Source organism: Linepithema humile, chromosome 6 (genome assembly GCF_040581485.1).
Source record: "Linepithema humile isolate Giens D197 chromosome 6, Lhum_UNIL_v1.0, whole genome shotgun sequence".
NCBI lineage: Eukaryota > Metazoa > Arthropoda > Insecta > Hymenoptera > Formicidae > Linepithema > Linepithema humile.
In genome coordinates, this window is record NC_090133.1 from 28,453,478 (window position 1) to 28,475,920 (window position 22,443).

General features: G+C 40.0%; 3 protein-coding genes across 5 annotated transcripts; 2 read left to right on the plus strand and 1 right to left on the minus strand.

Moving 5' to 3' along the window:
• Nucleotides 1-9: 9 nt before the first annotated feature.
• On the plus strand, nucleotides 10-998 carry Atg12 (Autophagy-related 12). Its single transcript, XM_012365295.2, has 3 exons — nucleotides 10-349; nucleotides 421-557; nucleotides 631-998. Exons 1-3 carry the CDS (start codon nucleotides 184-186, stop codon nucleotides 751-753), a joined length of 426 nt encoding a protein of 141 aa, XP_012220718.1. The 5' UTR covers nucleotides 10-183; the 3' UTR covers nucleotides 754-998.
• On the minus strand, nucleotides 924-15,867 carry LOC105671284 (cilia- and flagella-associated protein 52). Of its 2 annotated transcripts, XM_012365283.2 has the most exons (14): nucleotides 15,735-15,867; nucleotides 11,758-11,962; nucleotides 8,162-8,564; nucleotides 6,775-6,969; nucleotides 6,301-6,500; nucleotides 6,025-6,202; nucleotides 5,611-5,860; nucleotides 5,162-5,435; nucleotides 4,790-4,962; nucleotides 4,576-4,724; nucleotides 4,242-4,387; nucleotides 3,843-3,994; nucleotides 1,341-1,897; nucleotides 924-1,276 (listed from the first exon to the last, which is right to left on the minus strand). In XM_012365283.2, exons 4-14 carry the CDS (start codon nucleotides 6,818-6,820, stop codon nucleotides 1,029-1,031), a joined length of 2,373 nt encoding a protein of 790 aa, XP_012220706.1. In that variant the 5' UTR covers nucleotides 6,821-6,969; nucleotides 8,162-8,564; nucleotides 11,758-11,962; nucleotides 15,735-15,867; the 3' UTR covers nucleotides 924-1,028. The 2 variants fall into 2 exon arrangements, with proteins under 2 accessions (XP_012220706.1, XP_067212900.1); XM_067356799.1 differs by lacking the exons at nucleotides 11,758-11,962; nucleotides 15,735-15,867 and having other exon boundaries at nucleotides 8,241-8,929.
• On the plus strand, nucleotides 8,987-21,037 carry LOC105671291 (putative inorganic phosphate cotransporter). Of its 2 annotated transcripts, none has more exons than XM_067356822.1 (4): nucleotides 8,987-9,220; nucleotides 16,748-16,974; nucleotides 17,268-18,159; nucleotides 18,919-21,037. In XM_067356822.1, exons 1-4 carry the CDS (start codon nucleotides 9,196-9,198, stop codon nucleotides 19,248-19,250), a joined length of 1,476 nt encoding a protein of 491 aa, XP_067212923.1. In that variant the 5' UTR covers nucleotides 8,987-9,195; the 3' UTR covers nucleotides 19,251-21,037. The 2 variants fall into 2 exon arrangements, with proteins under 2 accessions (XP_067212923.1, XP_067212924.1); XM_067356823.1 differs by lacking the exon at nucleotides 8,987-9,220 and adding an exon at nucleotides 16,087-16,198.
• Nucleotides 21,038-22,443: the final 1,406 nt, after the last annotated feature.

The window sequence follows — 22,443 nt, forward strand, 5'->3', positions numbered from 1 at the left end:
CATTGGTTAGATACGAACTGAATCAATCAGCTGATAGTGTTGTGCGCGTTATAGAAAACAGTGCTTCTTTAGTTTCTTACTGATTTTTCGAGTATTGGTGATTTTACTTTAAATATGCAGAACCCGACTTGTGAAATAATTCTTTAACATTTGATATATCGAATATACATAAATAAATGTAAGATGGCTGCTAAAGAAGAGGTTAACTACACAACAACCACTGAAACGAAGACTGAAGAAACGCCGGATAATTCAACGACTGAGGAAGCACCAACCAGTTTGGAAACTATTCCTGAGGGAAACACCGTGAAAAATGAGCTTCAAACAGCACCAAAGGACAAGACAAAAAGTATTCAGTTTTACAAATACGTGTGATAAGATATTCCTTTAAGCAGCATGTGATATGCTTAAATTTTGCAGTTGATATATTACTGAAGGCTACTGCTAATGCTCCAATCATGAAGCAAAAGAAATGGTCAGTCTCCCAAGATAATCCCATTGGAAAGATCTCAGAATTCATCAAGAAGTACCTCAAACTGGATCCCAATGAGAGACTGGTACGTCGAGTTCTTTTCTCCTCTAAGAGTGCGTTAAAGCCACGATAATAATGACAATGCATTTGTCTTCCAGTTTCTTTACGTCAATCAGACGTTTGCACCCGCTCCTGATCAGACAGTGAAGAATTTGTATGACTGCTATGGCGCGGATGGAAAATTAGTCATACATTATTGTAAGAGCCAAGCATGGGGCTGAAATTGTCAGAGTTGAACTTGTCAAAGTTAATTTTTTTGCAGGATATGTAAACACAACACAATGTGATATAATTTTAAGTTATAGCAATGTAATTATGCAGAACCTAGTTTTTATCTTGTCAGATATATTTTCAGGAAGAATCCTTGTTGAGATTCGATGTTCCGTTCATGTTAGAAAGGTACAAGTGTCATAATTTTATTTTGCATATTCTTACAATAATAATATCAAAATGTTTGATAAATTAATCAGTCTGTTGCTTTGCACCGCCACGTGAATTATGTATTCGATGTGATGGACCTTCTGCTATACAGATCTGAAGCCTCTTTCGATTTATCCATTTCTCGCGCTTTGCTAGATGAACTATCGCTCTTCGAATCGTTGCATCGACATGAGTTGAGCGCGACTGCATTCGACTTGGAGTTCGCCGATCTTACCGATCGACAAACAGACATTCTTTCCTCCTGCACTTCTTTCTTGGATCCTTTACTCCGATCGGAGGCAGCTGACAGCCGCTTTTGATCACCTGAAAAATATAATTATTAAATATGTAAATTATTGTCAAATATTTTAGAATATAATACTCTTACTCGTACACGAAGAGGCAGATTTCTTGATAGATCGCGTAGTCTCATCCGCTGCAGCGTCTCCGTCGCCTTCTGCCTTCCGCAATGATAGCTTGTCCGAATCGCCGTTGCGCGAGCGACGCGTGGAGCTGGCTGTTCTTCCTGTCTGAACCGTGGATTTAGAATCCTCCGAGCTCTCGGACGAATATTTCCAAATGATGATCTCTCCGTCGGCGCTGGCCGTCACTACGTGCTTGCCATCCGGACTGAATTTGCACGCGCTGATTATCGCGGCATGGGAGACACCGACGTGCGTGCTGTCCGCGCTGTCGTACTCCCAGATCTTAACGGTGCTGTCGCTGGATCCCGTGACGAAGCAGCGGCCGTCGGAACTGATGTCTATGCAGTTCAACGTGCCGACGCTGGAACCCTCGACTTCCCGCACCAGCGAGCAGTCCAGGGTCTCCCAGTACGCAATCTTCCGATCCGTGCCGCATGTCAGGATCTGAATTCCGTCGGGGGTGAACTGCGCCATCATGAACATTGTGTTTCCCATGAGCACATGTTTCCTTACGCAGCGTCTGTTGCGAAAAGATCATTCTTTAAATCCCTGTTTAATTCCATTTGATTATTAAGCTTGTATTTCACAATTTTGTATTAAATAAATATAAAAAATTGTCTATTTTTCCTTTAAATAAAATTACTAACTTGAGATTTTAAAGAAAATAAAAATTGAAAACATTTTTACTGAAATAAGAAAAAAAATCTGAAGCCCATAATATATTCACCTCTCATAAGCTGGCAGGACCAAATCAGCAGAATCGAATGCGACTTATCGAAAAATTTAGTACTCATTTTGTACTATTTTGTACCACAAAAAATAATTTTGTACCCCGTGCCATTTAAGAAAAAATCGTGGCGCTGCCAACTTCATATTAAGCTAGCAAAACCAAAAAAAAAAATATATATATATAAATAAAAAATACAACGTATACAGTTAGCGCTGAATTTGTACTAATTTGTACCACCCAAAAAAAGTCAAAATATTTCCATTAACCCCTTAAAACAACCCTTATTTCGTCTATCCTAGAAAATAGGACATTTCTTTTCCGATCTTTTAAGAATTTAACCAGCACAATTGAACTAAATTTATCTTATTACTTACCACTTGTCATGTACTATTTTGTACCACCAGAAAGAATTTTGTACCCCGTGTTATTTGAAAAAAATCGTGGTCCTGCCAACATGATGTGGAACTAACCGAATAAAAATTATTAAAAAATAACAAATAACGATAGATTCTATTAGTACTGAATTTGTACTAATTTGTACCACCCAAAAAAACTCAAAATATTTCCATTAACCCCTTAAAACAACCCTTATTTCGTCTATCCCAGAAAATAGAACATTTCTCTTCCGATCTTTTAAGAATTTAACCAGCATAATTGAACTAAATTTATCTTATTACTTACCACTTGTCATGTACTATTTTGTACCACCAGAAAGAATTTTGTACCCCGTGTTATTTGAAAAAAATCGTGGTTCTGCCAACATGATGTGGAACTATCCGAATAAAAATTATTAAAAAATAACAAATAACGATAGATTCTATTAGTACTGAATTTGTACTAATTTGTACCACCCAAAAAAAGTCAAAATATTTCCATTAACCCCTTAAAACAACCCTTATTTCGTCTATCCTAGAAAATAGGACATTTCTCTTCCGATCTTTTAAGAATTTAACGAGCAAAATTGAACTAAATTTATCTTATTACTTACCACTTGTCATGTACTATTTTGTACCACCAGAAAGAATTTTGTACCCCGTGTTATTTGAAAAAAATCGAGGTCCTGCCAACATGATGTGGAACTAACCGAATAAAAATTATTAAAAAATAACAAATAACGATAGATTCTATTAGTACTGAATTTGTACTAATTTGTACCATCCAAAAAAAGATTTTTTTCAAATAACACGGGGTACAAAATTCTTTCTGGTGGTACAAAATAGTACATGACAAGTGGTAAGTAATAAGATAAATTTAGTTCAATTGTGCTGGTTAAATTCTTAAAAGATCGGAAGAGAAATGTCCTATTTTCTAGGATAGACGAAATAAGGGTTGTTTTAAGGGGTTAATGGAAATATTTTGACTTTTTTTGGGTGGTACAAATTAGTACAAATTCAGCGCTAACTGTATACGTTGTATTTTTTATATATATATATATATATATATATATTTTTTTTTTGTTTTGCTAGCTTAATATGAAGTTGGCAGCGCCACGATTTTTTCTTAAATGGCACGGGGTACAAAATTATTTTTTGTGGTACAAAGTAGTACAAAATGAGTACTAAATTTTCCGATAAGTCGCATTCGATTCTGCTGATTTGGTCCTGCCAGCTTATGAGAGGTAATATATTCTGATGAATGCAAATTAAATTTGCAACTGCGTAAAGCATTTAAAATTTTATCTAGCAAATACGATAAGACGCTTTCATTAATCTAATAATTTATAGAAGACACTTACATTATGTCCCAAACGACGCATGTACCATCTGTACTCGAACTGATCAAGTCCTCATTGTTGTGCGATATGTGCAAAGATGTTATTGGACCCCGATGTTCCTTCAGTACACTAATCAATCGTTGTACGTCGTCTTTTATTTCCCATACACGTACCTGAAAATCGAATGCATGTATTAAACATATAGAAGTGAACAATATTCTCGTAAAGTGTCAAAAGTCTTATTTTAAAACGGATGATTGATTTAATTTATCGATACAATTAGCGTTTAATGCAGATATTTTCTTAAACAATTTAATTTCGAAAAAGTAATCGTGTAGAAAATATATTCGATATAAATTATCAAAGCTTGCGACACTGATCGGCGTTAAATGGCTTCCTGTAGAAAGCGTGATAAATCACCTGGCCGTCGCAGCCGCCGCTAATGAGCGTCGCGGCGTCGCTCGCAACCGCGACCGTCGACACAGCTTTCGTATGGGCGTTGTGAATGGCGAAATAAAGTTGTCCGTTGTGCGGCGCGAATGCCCTTATCGTGCCGTCGTTCCAAGCTGCAATAAAAAATAAAAACTTTACCAATGTTTGGACACGGCGACATTTTGTGCGCGCAAATCGCAAACCGTGCAAACTGCTCTGAAACGCGTGCGTTATGAAGATCTTTTTGGCGAATAAAATCGTATATGCGTTAAAATTGCAGCTAATCTCTGGATTATAAATGCAGACGTGTCGATGAAAGTACCAGAAAACAGCATTTGATTGCCACGCGCGAAATGCAAGCTGGAGCAAACGAAATTTGGCACGGTGATGCGAAGCGCTTCCTTGTGCGTCTTCAGTTGCCACAGTCTGACGTCGTTTTTGCCGCCCGTTGCAAATATCTCAGAATCATCACTGCAACAAAAGATTTTGGTAACTAAATATATCTATCTCAGCCAGCACACGTCCAAGATTCTTACCGCGGAAACGCGATGCTGTATATGCAGCTCGTGTGCGAGGTGATGAGCAGACGCATGTGAAAATTCGACAGTTGAATCTGATAGATCTCGCACCACGTTGTTCCCACCAGCACAAAGTCGTTCAGATACAGAACTATGGACGTCACGGTGCTACACACGTTTTCCGCTCGATGCTGTTAAAAAATTACAACCATTTTCTCAGAATTATTTATATATAAAATCACTACTTTTTGCCATCCTTTTTATATCTACTTAGTTTTACATTTTATAAAACAGTTTTATTTTTTTTTTTGCTTTTGTCGATTATCAAGCCTTTTCTATTTCTTCTTTTTTATCTTATTGTTACACTACAAAAAGATAAAAATTATTTACAGTAAATATTTGTGGCGTATTTGGGAGCTTCGATAGCTTTTGCGTCCGACTGGTCGTTTTGTTTATTATCTCGATCAATTCGACGGCACCGTCGCCAGCACCGAGCATTAGTTTCCCGTCCTTTAGAAGCAGCAGGCACTTCACCCCGCCTGCATACAGATCGCCTTCGCCCGCCTTCATTTTTCTCAGATCGCGCGTCATTTTCGAGTAGCAGCCGATCATCACCGGCGGACGTGTCGATTCGCCGCGTTGTAATTCATCCGGCAGATTCAATCTAGGAGAAAAAAGTGTAACTGAACAACAAGGAAAATGTAAACAGCGAAAGATAACGCCTAGAAGATAAAGGGAGATAATAAATCAATTATGAAAAAAGCATTAGTAATAGAGCAGGCAGATAAGCGCATATTATGAAATATATATATTTTTTTTTTCAAACACTTCTATGCGACCTTGCTTTAATGACATCGCCGGAAGAAGTGCCGCAGTAGACGATCTCGTCCCTTTCGTCCACGACGATGCAGTTGATGAAACGCTTCAGTTTGCCGACTTCCACGTCGACACCGTGCACCTTCCGCTTGCTCGCGTCGACGCGCCAGATCTTCAGCGTTCGGTCGCCCGCGGTGATGAAACGCTCGCCGTGAACGTGCATCCTCGCGATCTCGTACGCGTTGCCGCTCGTATCGTTGCTGGCGTACGATCCTGAAGAATTATTCCACATTGAACGCGTGCAATTCTCGCATAAATTTGCGAAAAATCGTTGAATATTTTTTTTTTTTTCGTTTCTCGAATATACATTTTCGACTCGGATTTTCGCGCAGATAATCTGTGCTGTGAGAAGAAATGAAACGCCGCAGGGAGATTACCGCAAATCGGAGAATTGTTCCGCACATCCCAGACGATCACGTTACCGTCGTCCCTGCCGCCGAGGCTGACGAGGAAGTCGCTGTTGCATGTGAAGCAGAGATCCGCGACGCTGACTTTGTGCGTCTCGTAGCTGCCTCTCATCGCGCTCTCCTTGTAATCCCACACAATCACCATCGCCTGCGACAATGCGCAGCATGCATAGCGATCAACGAAATTGAATATAATGCAATTGAGTGTCGCTTACACAATAACGATAATGATAAGAGCGTGCGCACCTTGAAACCCAGATGATTATTTTGACCAGAAGCGACGTATTCGCCGCACGGAGAGACGCACAATGCCGAGACGTTGTTCGTGTGGCCATTGAGGAATCGTTGCTCGCTGGTTTCGATGTTTCTTATGACCACCTTACGGCCCATCGGATACAGCAGATGCTTTCCATCCGGATGCAATCGCAGAGCGTTCTTTATTATACCTTGAAGTGAGCGGATAATCGAGTTTAGACGAAATGCAGTAAAATGATGATACAGTAAATAATTGCGAGATTTATAAAAACTATTTTGTACACTCAGATTGTTAGGAACATTGCCGAAAATCGCTTCAATCGATCTTGCTCGATCAAACAATTTTTAATCAGATAATATCTGTGATATTTCGAGTTTCCAAATCGTGCAGGATCTCCAAGTTTCATTTTGTTATCTGAACGATGTATGAGATAACACATTGAAAACATTGCACTTCGCACAAACCATTGAACGCAATTATTCCAATCGCATCGAGATCCCGGGGCTCCATTGTTGACAGATTCTGTTCAGCAACTTGACGGCGAGGTAAAGTGTATATTACGACGCGACGTAAGTTGTAGTTATGGAAACAGCGTAAACGGCGTTACCGTGGCGATGAATTGATTGCATTCACGCATCCTGTGCATCCTCGTCAACCCTCTGCAAGAATATATATTCCGTTTTCGTGTCTTGAAAGAAACTAAACGAAAAGTAATAATAAATTCACTCTTTTCGCATTTTTGATATGATAAATAAAGATTAAATATTTATAAATGTAATATTTTTGATTTTATCTTGGATTTTATCTTGCGATCTTGATGATCTTGAGTTAGTTCATTAAATTAAATCTCTGCTGAAATCAAATTCACTTAAAATAACGTATCACGAAGTAATATCTCTTTTTTAATAAATAATATTTTTACATCGTCGATAACTTGAAAGAATTTGCATGCTTCTTAATCCAAATCTATATTTTTTCATGCAAAACGCATTAAATGATATTCTATACGTTGATGCCTATCATGAAGAGATTTTTTTTTCCGCACGAGCAAGTTTAATTATCATTCAATGTTTAATCTTTTAAAAATCAAAAGTCACGTTTGTTTTACGTTTAATCATAATTAATCATAATCAATAACTATATTAATATAAATATGATTAATATCTTGAGCTATTATTATTATCATGGTTAATCTTGATCACAGATGCGTTTCTATTTACATTATGCGCTATAGTAGATAAATTAGAGTGCGCTTACGAATATATTGATAATAAAATTTTTAACGACCAAATATCTTCATATCTTTTATTCAGTGATTCTCTGCAATATCTATTAATTTTTATCACCAATTAATTTTGATAAATAGGCCGATATTGTACTTTGTCTTTAATATTATTAGAATATAAAACTTTTATCATCTGGAAAATGTTATAGAGATTACAAAAGTGTAGTCTGTTAACTAGAGTTAATTTTTTGAAAAATACGTGGATTATTGCAAAGGAATATGTCAAATCTGCGACTGCAAAATTGTTTTTTTCGCATAAGATACAAAATCACGGTCGCATCTAATAACCTTGCAGCATGCTTGAAACGAGATAATTAACATCGATATCGCGAATGATATCGGACGCCTGACAGGCATATAAAATCATATAAATCTTTACGCGTGCACGCGAAGATCTAAGCGCGGAGATATCGGCGTCCGCCATGGAAGCGTACGTGAAAAAAATTCGATAGATTGATAATTGCAAAGGACGAATAAACTTCCATCCCGAAGGTGAAGCGTCCCACTTGAGTTGAATGTCTCGTTTCAAGCACACGACAAGTAGAAGTCGATAACACATGTATTACACTCGCAAATGCTCTGCAAAATCGATCGAAAAATCGACCAGAAAGCTTCTTTGAGAAATATGGATGGATTTTTCAATACCCTTCGAGCAATTTCTTAAATTTTAATAACCGCCGCATTAACCGACACGTGTTGTATCTTCAAACACTTGATTGTTTCTGCTTCTGATTGCCATTTTGCACTCTTCGAGACTTTTGCATTCCCCTAGAAACGAGACGAATCTTTTAGTTTCCTTCGATCGGTTTTCTCAGCTCTAACTTCACCGGCCACAAAATACGTGTTGTATCTCAAAACACTTCGTCATCCACTTTTGATAATTTCCTCGCGGAACTTTCCTCGCGTTCAAGGAAAAGGATGAGTTCTTCCGAGAAATTTCTTCAGCTTTGAGATCAGCCGTGCATAAATCTGAAACAGATACGCTTTGTAGACGCTCCGTCATTCCCATTATTTGATAATTGCGAGCATGGGAACTTTCCGGTTGCGCGAAAATCGGTGGGAGAAATACGTCACGCGAAACGCACTCGTTTCGAACGAGCCGCAAAACGTTTCCTCGTTCCCTTTCGCGAAAAATCAAAGAATTTCGTCTTCCCAGCCAGCCTTTCGTCACCGTCATCATCGCATGTCGACGCGAAATTCCGGGGTTATCAGAAAAACCGAAGAACCGCCGATCGCTCCAGTATTTTTTCTAAAAAAAAAAACACGAGCGCCGATTCCGCGTCCGAGCTTATCGCCGCTTACCACTCTTACCTGCGTTCCTCTCTCATTCCCCACCCTGAATAATGCGCGACGAGCAGATATAAGGCGTACTTATCGAGGGTGCCGGATTCAGTCGCTCGCGACACGTGTGTGTGATTCGTCGAGAACGAGGCTCGTCGCTTCAAATCCTGGCAGTGATTTCTGTGTCCGGAAATCGCCGGAGGGCGGCAGAGTAGCCTCGACCGAGAAGGGAGAAGTGCGCGGACACTCTTGTGTTTTAGCGAAATACCCGAAAAAAAAAAATTATCGTCAGCGACACGGTTCTAATAAGTCTTCAAGGATGCTCTCTACGTGGAAAGCATGCTGTAAGTACGATGTATCTCACGCGTATTTATTGCTAGTTAAAAAAAAAAATAAATCGCTCGCGTGTCCCTTATCCGCGTTCATCCGCGAATAAACACACACGTCTGATCGATTTTTAATTCATCGCCGCGGGTTCCGAGCGATTTACCGATTAATTGATTTCATCGATCGTGATCAAATCTTTGTTACGACATCCGCGCGCACATTTGTCTTCGTAATACTGGCTGTCGCATACCATCGAACCGGATTTGTCATAAAAAAAAGCATACTTATGCGTTTCCGCGGCATAAAATCGCACAATGCCGATATCTAGAACGCAAAAAAATCGACTGGACATCGCCGATCGTTCTGTAATCTCTCAAGTGGGTGACACGGCTGTAATACGATTACAATCGATTAGATTTCGCATTATTATGCAGCGCGCATTTGTATGGAAAATACACGCTTTATCGGGAAGATCATTATCATCACAGAAAAGGTATTTCCCTCGCAGCTAAAAAAAAAAAAAAAAAAAAAACAGAAAAACATACTTAATATAATTCTTATAAGTGACTCAAGTACAACAGAGTCACAGAAGACAAGTATAACACGGCAAAAAGACGAAGTGTAACATGATAAAAGAAAATCATTTCGCATAGATAAGCAATAAACTTCTTATCGTATATCCAACAAGTGTCAATCGCTTTTTAATAGAAATATATTATTTATAGTCTCAAAAAATGCGAGCATTACGATAGCGAGCGTTCTCTGCGATCTTCACAATGTTTTGCTGAGGAAAAGTGTTCTTACAGTTTTTGTGCTCTGTGATTTGTACGAAATTATATCATTGATGCAAATGTAGACGAAATTGATATACTTTTGTGATCTCCAATATCTTAACACTTTCTTAAAAGTTCATGCTTTGTGAATGGAAAGTGCAATAATTTTAATCAGCTCGTTTCAAACCCCATCGAACGCTTTTACTTGTCAAAGATGCAGCCGCCGCCGCTTAGATAGCAAAATCGCTATCCCATCGTGAGAATCATTCAATTATTAGAAATCTTAATTTGTTAAAGTAGCCGTCATGAAGCGATTAACTTTCGCCTGACCGCGACGGCGGCAGGATGCCTTGACATTAATTGCAACTCGTTCATTTGCATGACACTTCCTGACATTCACGCAATAGTCGTGCGTAGATCGTCAATAGCTCATCTCTTTCTTTAAACTGAAACGAGACCGTGACGGAATCGATCGGTCCGCCTTTCGCTCGGACGCGCAAATTCGCTGAATTAGAAAATCTGCAGATCGAATCTAAATTATTATCTCTTCCGCTCTCTTTCTCTCTCTCTCTCTCGCGAACCTTGGATGCTCGCGTGACCCTCGGCTTCCGGCAATTCGAGCTTGTGTCATGTCTCTCTCGGTTAAGGTCACTTTTTCTTTCACATTTCTGCATAGTGAGCTCGATAAAGCCCGATAGGCAAACGTTCATTTTATCGCACATTCGCGATTCGTCCTCGCCGCGCGTCCGTCGCGAATCTTTCCGTAACCGAAGCACGATCGCGAAATATCCACATCTCTCGCATATATTAAAGAAGAATAGTCATAAGTAGTTACACATTTGTGCGGAAAATAGATTTCACGCATGAAGCGTTCGCTTAAGAAGGCCGCTGTGTCCTAAAATCCAAGCTATTGACAACTGTGGCTGTTGAGAAATTTTGCACGTGCGCTGAATTGAACACGGTTTACATTTTCAATAAGATATACTTTGCAGAGGATTAATCAAGAATTAAAGATTATTACATCTATCTTAATTATATCTTAATTCGGAACATATACTCTCTTATCGATGCCCGACGTTTGCCGGATACTTCAACGTAACTTGACATCTGCATCGCGTAATTAATCGCATGATTAATTTCAAAAAGTGTGCAATTAATTTTTGAATCATACACTTCTTTGCATCTCTCGCGAGAACGGCTGTAAATTTTTTTTATTTCAATTTCCAAAAATTTCTCATTTTATCTGAGAAAAAGTCGTTACAAATTATCATAACTTTGATAAATTAATCTCTTCGGTTTTCCTTCTCTTTCAAGGAAACATTGTGCGATCGATCACCTATGTAAATGCCGATGATCTCACTGCCGCGGTACATCGCGAGTGCACTCTCTTAATCACGTAAATTTCATTGCAAGCTATGCTGTCTTGTTGTGTTTGCTCGATCGCTTGCTAGCCTGCATTTATCTGCGGACACAATCACCGTCATTCGTCGAAAATAGTCGTGAATCACGGAATTAATTACAGAAATTAAGTTACGAGCGCATGTCGATTCGCTGCACCGCACTCGAAACGCGACATACTTGTTATCATTTTCTTCATCAATTCAATATCGAAGCGGTTGGGAAATTACAGAAGAACTAGGGAGCGTTATATCAGTGAGTGGGCGAATTTTCGAGCCTGAACATCCCGCGTATCTCTCTCTCTTGAGAGATAAGATATCGCCTGACAGTAGACGATCAGTATTCCTAACAAGACCAGAATTCTATTGTCTATATATGATTACCAGCGTGTTAATCGCGGTGATATGGCGAGTTATTTAGCGCTTATCACGCTACATTGCACACCGTGAAACTTCAGCTTATTAGTTAATAATGCCGGTGATCCGATCGTAACAAGGCCGATATCATTCCATGATTTATCTTGCAATCTTCGTTAAGCCGCCTTCACGCTTCGAATCGAAGGTTCCAGTCGGAAAAACAGTCAATCGCCTGAAAAAAAAGAGCAAAAATCAGACAAAGAATTCGAACACATTATATGTAAGCAAAAACATTTGTGTTTCGAGTTTGAATACGAGCAATGATCGATCTGTAATGTTAATTTCTAAGTCCTAAAAGTTCGAACATTATTCGAACTTCAATATTGAGCAAAAATAATACGCGCCGCAGACAGAAAATAGTCTTTCACGTTGACATTTTCGCGCGACGCATTTCTAAAATGTTTAATAGAAAAATTGAATTATTTTAACGTGTGTTTCCTGAACAAAGTGGAATATAATGTGCGCAGGAAAGCATTTAAAATGCATGGCATTGAATAGATATCTACAAACGGCATAATATGAATTCGCAACGAGTACAAATAAGATAAGTGAACATTAGATATTTAGTAATGCAGCGAAACGCAGTCGTCCAAAGGTAGCGACTTCTCATCAAATTTGCAGCCAATCTGCCAACATTGTTAACACTTTGCATACTGAATGTCTAACGCAGACTTATCTCATTCGTGCCAATTGCGAATTCGTGTTATGCACTGTTGTGATCATTCAAATTTGCTGCCAATTCCGAACTATTCGACGTTTCGTCTCGAGATCTGAACCGCTCGACCAAAATTTCCGAGCGCATACTGCGTTTTACTTGCGTTCTATCGCGGGTGCATGACTCCCGTATCGATTAGTCACATTAGATTACAATAAATACCCACTTCACAGGGCGCGATAAAATGCGAAAGATCAACAAGATTGTAAATTAATAGTGACAGCAAAAATGATCTGATCGATAAATTTAACGCTGCCGCTGCTTAAGCAATCGTGAAGTCGCATTTCTCTGCATAGCTCGTGCATTTATCGCGCGCTTCTATGTTTACTGAGGCTCTAAGTGTTCTCCAGGCTCTAAATAAGATCAGGCGCAGTTTTTTTTTTTTTTCTCGGAAGACAAGTAAATGGAAACGCGAGACCCATTTTTTATGTTGAATACGTTTATCTCGGTGTCAGTCAATCGATTGATGCAAGTCTCCCCTTTTATTTAGGCACACTCTTTTTTGCTATGCTTATATGTTTGCTCAAACTTCATACGTCAATGCATGCACGCGAATTACACGGCGCGAGCTGCGTCGCAAAGTTCGAACGCGTTCCGGGATTTTTGCAAATTTATGGAAGAGACAATTATTCTTAAAGATATTGTTCTTAAAAGCATTCGGCTTGTTTTTTTTTTTTTTTTTTTCCGCCAAACCTGATCATCGATTACTTTCGTAGAAGCACGCCGTATAAAGTCCAAGCGCTACGTGTAAAGAAAAAAAGATTAGAGAATAACGACGTACAAAATCGAGCAGCGACATTTATTTTTACATTCGACAGTGTTTTTTATTTGCTCGACTTATCTGCCCGACTTTTAAGATGGTTACGCAGCAATTATTCCTAATTGCGATCCTGACGCGCAGAAGTTATCGGCCTGGATTTTCGACTTGGATCGCGAACTCAACACGAATGTAAATCAAATTCGCACGCCGGACACGCGTTTATTTTTTTTTCGTACCCAGTTGTCGATGTTTTACGTCATGTGTGAATTAAATAATCGGACCAATTAAGTTGCGACGCGTTCGTTATATCTTTGTGGGGCGCGTTTTATCGTGAAATTTTATATCGACGCTTCATTAATAGGTAAACAGAAGATAAGCGCGCGTACCAATTAGAAATATTCGGCGTGCGAAATGGATTCGCATCTGGAAAACTGACGGCGCGTTTTCGATAGCCTGTCGATGAAATGTTCTCGCGACTATGTAACGCCGACGCGTTATCATCTCACACGCGCTTCCGACGAAGCTAATCTATAATAATAAATTAATAATGTCATATTATTACGACGGGGAAGACGCCGAGATAAAAACTAATCGCTTTTCGAAATTCGTACAAATTGCAGCGCAGAAACTAAAGTGATTCCGACTGATTTATACAATCGCGTGCCATTGAAGCTTTCGTCAAATACAATTTCGCGCGTCTGACAACTCTATTTTGCGACTTCTATAAATGCGACAATCCCGCGGATTTGCGCGTTTTCGCAAATCATGATGTTGCACCACAGATTGTCTAGAGCCCTTGCGATTATACTGTTGTAAATCATATTGTTGTTGCGAATAATTTTTTATTAATTTGAGCAAGAGAGAGAGAGAGCACCAGTAATTGATATCGCGCAGATAAATCAGATTCGACGATAACAATTAATTCTAGCCGCCTCTTCATTCCGATGGCGTTCGCTTGAAATACGACGAGAATTCGCGCTAATTCCCGGAAATCGATTGATGTTCAACGAAAAAGTATCGCTTATCTGCTGCACTCAACGAACTTTGTTGTCATCACAATTACTTCAGCATACTGTAGCAGATTGTGTTGGAATCCGATTGTCGCTGTCATCGATTTATCGCTCACAATTTTTGTATTTTTTCCTTCTTATGAGGACCGCGCAATCGATCTGTTATCGGTCATAAAACTGTGGGAGGAATAAAAATAGTTCATTTAATTTCGAATATTTACACACTGACAGCGATATCGGTCGAAACCCTTTCTATCGAACTTTCTCATTCGCCTTTTCCCTTCACTCGTCAACGTTCGCGCGATCGCACGCGGAAAGAATATTGAAAAAGGAACAACGGGACATCCGACGAGAAGAGGAAGTATTACGAGACGTGCGTGTGAGAACGTACCAATTGCGGTATCTCCGATAGACGAATTGCGCCACACGCGTGCCGTTGCCAAAGCGCGCTGTGGAAAAGTCGAAATTACATAAATGTTCAACATCGACGAATGTTTTAACGTCATTTTGTAATGTGAAACAAACAGAAATGCGCTATCTTTTGGCGATACAATTATCGTGCGATACTTCTAACGCGAGATGACTTCACTCGCGGATCGATTAGCCGCGCTGTTTTTTAGGTGAAGGCGAACTTCCTCGTAAGAAGTTTTCCTGTTTCCAAAACTTTTATCTCTCTTTCTCGAAAACTATGTGCATAATAATTATCGATCACGCCACATGCTTTTCACAAGACACGCAAGAGTTACGACATTTCTAAACTCGCGAGATCGAGAGGATGTTCGCGCGGTTTTCCCAGTTTGCGGCTCTCCACAAGGATAATTCAGCGTGGGACCAAAGCTCGTCGCGAGATTAATGACGAAACGGGACCAGGCACGAATACTCAGAATTCACGCTTATTTAATAATAATAAGCGGATTACGTTTGAAGAAATCGTTTCGAGGAATCGCTTAAATAAACTTGAAATGTTCAACAGAAGAATTTCACAAAACTTTGCAATCATTTTACAACTCAATTTAAAAAATCTTAAATCTATCTTTTCTGAAAAATAAATGTTGCAACCTTCTTATCTGTAATAATCTGAAAATCAATAAAATCGCTGATAACATTAATTTTCTATTACTCAGTAATCGCTGATAATCGCTGCAATTGCTGAACGGATCAATTAATAAATCTTTCAAAGAAGCACATAAACGTGTTCAACAAATGTTTTAGACTGTTTTACATATATGTGCGTCAATAAAAATGCGCTGAGACGAGCGGCTAATCCTTTGGTCTCATTTTTACTTCGGCAATTTCGCGCGTCAAGCATTCTTCACGAAAACAAATAGCGGTTAACGGGATTCAGGAAAAAATTTTCACGCGTGTGCCGTTGCATACATGCGCACTCTCGAGACCGTCGGTTTATTGTCGAAGGTGCGGGCGAGGAAAGTTCGAGACTGCGATTACGAGGATGGATTACCGATGGGATTGCTAACTGGGTGATGTCGAGTTGTCGTCGCTATGTAGGTAAAGGCCAGGTGAAGACATCCGTCTTGTCGTAGCTGGCAGGGGAGGCCACCTGCAACCCTGAACGTGAATTCCTCGAAGAAACAGAAGGCCAAATGTCGTCCAAATGTGTGGCCGAACGCGATCGCTCTTCTTTCTCCCGCGCGATCGAATCGTACAGGTACATTCTCTCTCATCAGGAATACGGGACATTTTCCAGCGAAATATATATGTCAGGGCACGTACGTACGCGCGTACGTGATCGCAGTGCGAACAGCCGCGGAATAGAAAACGTGCGGCCGAAGGTTCATTCACCAAGACGGGGAAGGAAGCTGCTGCGCAAGACTGAACGGACATCCATCTGTCGCGAGGACAGGCCTTCCATTCTCTCGTACAATCGGAAACAGAAAATTATTATTTTTGTCATTAGAATAAGAGGTATTTTTTTCCAACGTATATTTTTATTAAAATCTAATGTATCTTATATTTCCCGTTAAATATAAGCTGGTTTTGCGAGTGGCGAACCGTTAGCGCGCGTGAGTCAAAATGACCGGCAGAACGCAGTGAAAGTGAAGTCATGCAAAAACTTCCTCGCGCGAACAATTTATAGACAAAGGAATCACTAAAGGAAAAATACATAGATAATAAAATCTACACAGCCGAGACAAAATGCGATCCAAGGCCAGCAAAAAGTGAATCCCCGCGCAAAAAAACGCGCGAACAACTTCCGTTTGAGCAAATAAATTAACTCGCAATTTCTCTCTGAGGATTTTCTACCATAAATTGCATTGTTTCCTAATTATCTTATTTATATCTCTCATTTATTAAAATATTTTTTTAAACGCAATAAGAAATATTTGCAACACTTTTCATTATTTTTAAATTATTGTAATCAACATCACCGCGATAAAATGAATCACTGATCGATTAAACTTCTCGAGTGACGCGATTAATAATGCAGAGCTTACAAAATTTGACCGATTACAGGTGGTCGGCTGCCACAACGATGGGTGTTCGCTATCATGGGATTTCTTGCGCTCCTGAACGCCTACACTATGAGAATCTGTCTATCGATTACCATCACGGAGATGGCGCATCCTATAAAGCACAATTTTGAGGACGATACTTGTGGCTTCAGGAATAAAACTGGAGATTCCAATAACACTGGAGATTCCAAAGAAACAGGACGCTACGATTGGGACGAACGCACACAAGTATGCGTAGAAGCCGTTTTTCAAGCGTCATACTTTGTCACACTTTTCTTTACTTTAATATTTTATCTTTGCAACTACTTTTATCCTTTTACCAATTTCTCGCATTTCTCTTTCCTCCTGTATGTGTTTCACTCTTCCATATTCTCTTTCCTTTTTTTTTCTTACGTATACATTATTCCATCCTCGTATTCTCTTAGAAAAATATTTCTAGAACATGTAAACAATAGTTTCGACGCTTTATCTTTATGGCTATTTATATTCGGTTTTGTATTCTCATCTTTGTCTCGCTCCAGGGCCTCATTCTCTCATCCTTCTACTGGGGCTACGTCCTCACACATCTGCCGGGCGGGATATTGGCGGAGAAGTTCGGCGGCAAGTACTCCGTTGGCCTCGGCATCCTGTCGACCGCGATATTCACGCTGCTGACGCCGCTGGTGGTTGAATGGGGCGACTGGGTCGGCCTGATAGTGCTGCGTATCCTCATGGGTCTCGGCGAGGGCACGACCTTCCCGGCGCTGAACGCCATGCTGGCGCAATGGACCCCGCCCGAGGAGAGATCATTGATCGGCTCGATGGTGTTCGCCGGCGCCCAGCTCGGCACAGTGATCGCCAATCTGGCGTCCGGCTTGATCCTGCACTCCTACAGCTGGCCCGCGGTCTTCTACGTGTTCGGCGGCATCGGCGTGCTGTGGTTCGTCGTGTGGGTGCTAATTTGCTACAACAATCCGTACGAGCACCCGTTCATCTCCGAGCGCGAGGTCAAGTATCTGCACGAGCGCATGAACGAGCACACTCACACGAAACCGCCGCCGATACCCTGGCGACACATGCTGCGCTCGGTGCCGCTCTGGGCGCTCATCGCCGCCCAAATCGGCCACGATTGGGGCTTCTTCACGATGGTCACCGATCTGCCTAAATACATGAGCAGCGTGCTCCAGTACCCCATTAAGGACAACGCTCTCGTGTCGGCGCTGCCTTACCTCGTCATGTGGTTCTGCAGCTTAGCGTCCTCCTGGCTGGCCGATTGGATCATCACGCGAGGCGTAATATCGCGCACCAACGTGCGGAAAATCGGCACGACGATCGCCTCCATCGGCCCGGGCGTCTTCATCATCGCCGCCTCCTACGCCTCGTGCGACCGGACGCTCGTGGTGGCCATGTTCACCATCGGCATGGCTATGATGGGTAAGCGATATCTCTCTCTCTCTCTCTCTCTCTCTCTCTCTCTCTCTCTCTCTCTCTCTCTCTCTCTCTCTCTCTCTCTCTCTCTCTCTCTCTCTCTCTCTCTCTCTCTCTCTCTCTCTCTCTCTCTCTCTCTCTCTCTCTCTCTCTCTCTCTCTCTCTCTCTCTCTCTCTCTCTCTCTCTCTCTCTCTCTCTCTCTCTCTCTCTCTCTCTCTCTCTCTCTCTCTCTCTCTCTCTCTCTCTCTCTCTCTCTCTCTCTCTCTCTCTCTCTCTCTCTCTCTCTCTCTCTCTCTCTCTCTCTCTCTCTCTCTCTCTCTCTCTCTCTCTCTCTCTCTCTCTCTCTCTCTCTCTCTCTCTCTCTCTCTCTCTCTCTCTCTCTCTCTCTCTCTCTCTCTCTCTCTCTCTCTCTCTCTCTCTCTCTCTCTCTCTCTCTCTCTCTCTCTCTCTCTCTCTCTCTCTCTCTCTCTCTCTCTCTCTCTCTCTCTCTCTCTCTCTCTCTCTCTCTCTCTCTCTCTCTCTCTCTCTCTCTCTCTCTCTCTCTCTCTCTCTCTCTCTCTCTCTCTCTCTCTCTCTCTCTCTCTCTCTCTCTCTCTCTCTCTCTCTCTCTCTCTCTCTCTCTCTCTCTCTCTCTCTCTCTCTCTCTCTCTCTCTCTCTCTCTCTCTCTCTCCTCTCTCTCCCCCTCTCCCTCTCTCTTTCAGCCATTCGTGCAAATTGTAATTTGACATTTTCTTGACGCTCGTTTCTCTTCGAACTTCCGCAGGTACCTTCTACCCCGGCATGAAGGTCAACGGACTGGATCTCAGCCCCAATTACTCCGGCACCCTGATGGCGATAGTGAACGGCATAGGCGCCTTCACCGGCATCATCACGCCGTACATCGTCGGCGAACTGGCGCCGCAGCAGACGCTCACTCAGTGGCGGCTCGTCTTCTGGATCGTCTTCGTCGTCTTCATCATCACGAATATCATCTTCGTCGTGTACGCCAGCGGCGAGGTCCAATACTGGAACAATCCAGACTTTATTATACGGGACAGAGAGGAGAGGCAGTTGCGCAAGGCGGGGAAGAAGCAGGCGTCGTTGGAAAAATCATAAAACCGTCACCCTTCCGCGCTTCCCACCTTCACGGCGCCCGACGAGTCGAGCGCTCGCGCTTGACGAACGCGAGGGTTCTTCTTCCGAAAAAGAGAAACACATCTCACGCGAACGATTATCCTTTTCGACAGGCGTGTTCTCAAGGCCCGCCTATCGTCCCGCCAACGATTCCCTAAACAAAGATCCGCGTGACGAAAAGAAATAAGATGCACATCGTCATCTCCCGTGCGTTATCCTTGAGTAATGATTTATGCGCGCGGTATTAAGTCGCGCCGCTCAAACGCCGCGAAGACACGAAAATTAACCCGCGCGAGCGAATTTCAGGCGAGCGAGCTTTTTGTTGTAAAAGAAAGAACTGTAGATTAGATTTAATAACGGTTGTATATATTATAAATTATGAACAGTTAGCCCTTGGATGTATTATATATTGAGATTATATGTTACAGTATTCATTTTTCTTTTACAATATTTCCAAGATTTTTTTATCAAGTAAAATAGAAAATAGCAAAAGAGCCGGTTGTTCATGCTAATGGTTTTTTTGTTCTCTTCTGTTTGATTTAGATAGATTTTAAATTGTTAAAGCCTTAATTTTTACTTCTATTAAAATTTTCCTGTTGAGTTTTCTACTTTACAAGCTTAATGATTTATGCATTCAAGCATTGAGTAAATTTAGTGAATTTAATTAGTAATTGCACGATTCATCAGCTTAGTTTCGCCATCATCTCGCGAACGGAGATCGCGAAATAAGGGCGAATTGAAGTAATCGATCTCATCACAGTCTCCGACGATTCAGAAACAAGATTCCTATCGCGAAAGAGCGATTGATCGTATTGGTGAATTATTGATTCATCCCATCACGCACTAGACGCGGTTATTATCAAACGGTTCAGGATGCGAATGCGAAGCTTGTCCCAGAAATGGACGTATTTAATCAACTCTTTCAATTCATACAAATTGATTCACTTTATATAATTAAACAACCGAGCGACAGTTTCGACAAAATCGTCGAAGACCTGCCGACAACCGCAGACTTGATTATGTAACACGCAAGCCGTTTTCTTTCCTCGCGATCGCTCGTTAAATGTTACGCCTAATTACACGCGTCGTCGCATTACCGTTGTTACGTGGAAATGTACTGATTATGCGTGCGCGTGATTATGCGCCTTTTTAACAGTGCGATTCATTCAATCGTATTTTATCGAAAATCGTATGCAAATTGCGCAAAAACAGATGATGCGATATGTAGATACGCCTTGAATTCCGACTACCATACTGTAGATACTAGATATATATATATATATATATCTCTCTTTCTAGTTGTTCAATGATTTGCGAAGTGTGTATTCACGCATCAGATATCGTGGAATGAATTGACGAGTTTTATACTCACTTTCTTATACGTTCTTATCGCATATCTGGCAAGGTTAACAGATGTATATCCTATAAAGATATCGGACAGACATGTAATAAGGCGGTTTGCAATTTAAATCGCTAATTTATGACTTTATAATGTTTTTTACCAGTTTATCAATTCATCAACGATGCGCGGCGCATTCCACAAACTTGTTCCGCAAAATCCAGATCGATCCAGCTCTATCAGGTACTATCCGTTATTGTCATCTTCTTTTCACCGTTCTCTATAGTTTTGCCGAATTTTAGCTGTCCTGATGAGTTGCTGAAAATTTATTTATTATGACAATTAAAGTGTTTTGAGAAAAAATGTAAATAAAAACATCAAAAAAAAATTTATCTCAATAAAATCACGACGCACTGCATTTAAAAGCATATCCAAAGATGTCAACATTTTTTACCAGCAAAACCAATCGTACGCATTTGATAAAAGACGACAGTATTGAAGGTCAAAAGATATATTTCGTGGTTTTACGTGAACAATTAAGTATCGAATTAAGTATGCGAGATAAGCGCAAGAAATCAAATTAATTACTGTTGAGCGATTAATATCGAATTTTGATTAAATATTTTGGAAACTTTTATGACTGGCCTATATATTTATTACATAACAAAATAATTAAAATTAATTGCTGGCGTCATATCTATATTTTAAAACAAAATTGAAACATTTTCATGTTATGTTATGGATTTTATCTCTTTAAAGTCTGCAATCGCTCTTGATGTTCAATTTCCTGACATTTGCATGCTGCAATGAAGGTTTGCAAGGAGCGCATTGCGTGCATTACGTTAATGACAATCGGATGGTACAATAGTCACCCGCTATAATTATCTTACTATCCGATTTTTAACTTTACACAGGTGGTATTTTGCGAAATAAACGTTGATTAGCCGACACATCTGTAGAGCGTATTTTTCTACGAAAAACATCAAGCATTGGAAGTATTAAATATTGGAAACACGTTTTTTGTAATTGCAAAAATCAGTTAAAGCGCTTAGTAATATTGATCAGTTCTAGATATTTTTAATACTTTTTTTTCTTTTTCTTTCTTTTCTATAAATTTATATTTTTAAAATTTTTTAAATGCTACAAAATTATTTTACACGCAAATGTGTGCTGATAATGCTCAAGGTATGTACAATAAATAGTAGAAACGCATAAATTTTAGATAAACGTAATTTTTAAAGCGTGCGTGTAATCGCAAAAAACGCAATTGCATACAGTCGGCAAAAAATGTATTGCATAATAGAATCATTTGCTTTAATTACATTTTGTACACTGTGTTCCTTTTTTCACCTCCTTCAAAAGCCTGAATAAACAATATAAATAATATATGCACATCTCACAATAATAACTATAAATATTTCACTCTACATGTAAAAAATGCAATTAAAACAAATAATATCTATGCTATTAAAAATGTTACGTGGCTATAGTTTTCATTTTATATCAAAATTTTCCGTTTTTTCTAATATAAGAATCACTATCATTCCAAGAGAAGTTGATCTTAAAGATATCTTGATAATATTATAGGCTTCTTTAAAATATATATATATATATATATATACGTATATAAATGACATCTTTTATCTCATTCATTTTCAACTTGATAAATGCATACAGAACAGATAGCAATTTTGTGTACATTCTATATAAAGATGCAACGTTCTATAAATATGCAAAGTGCATTGTAATATTTATGACTGGAGATATTTCTGTGCAAAATTATATTTATATATATATATATGTGTATGTGTAAAACAATAAGTAAAAAAATTTACA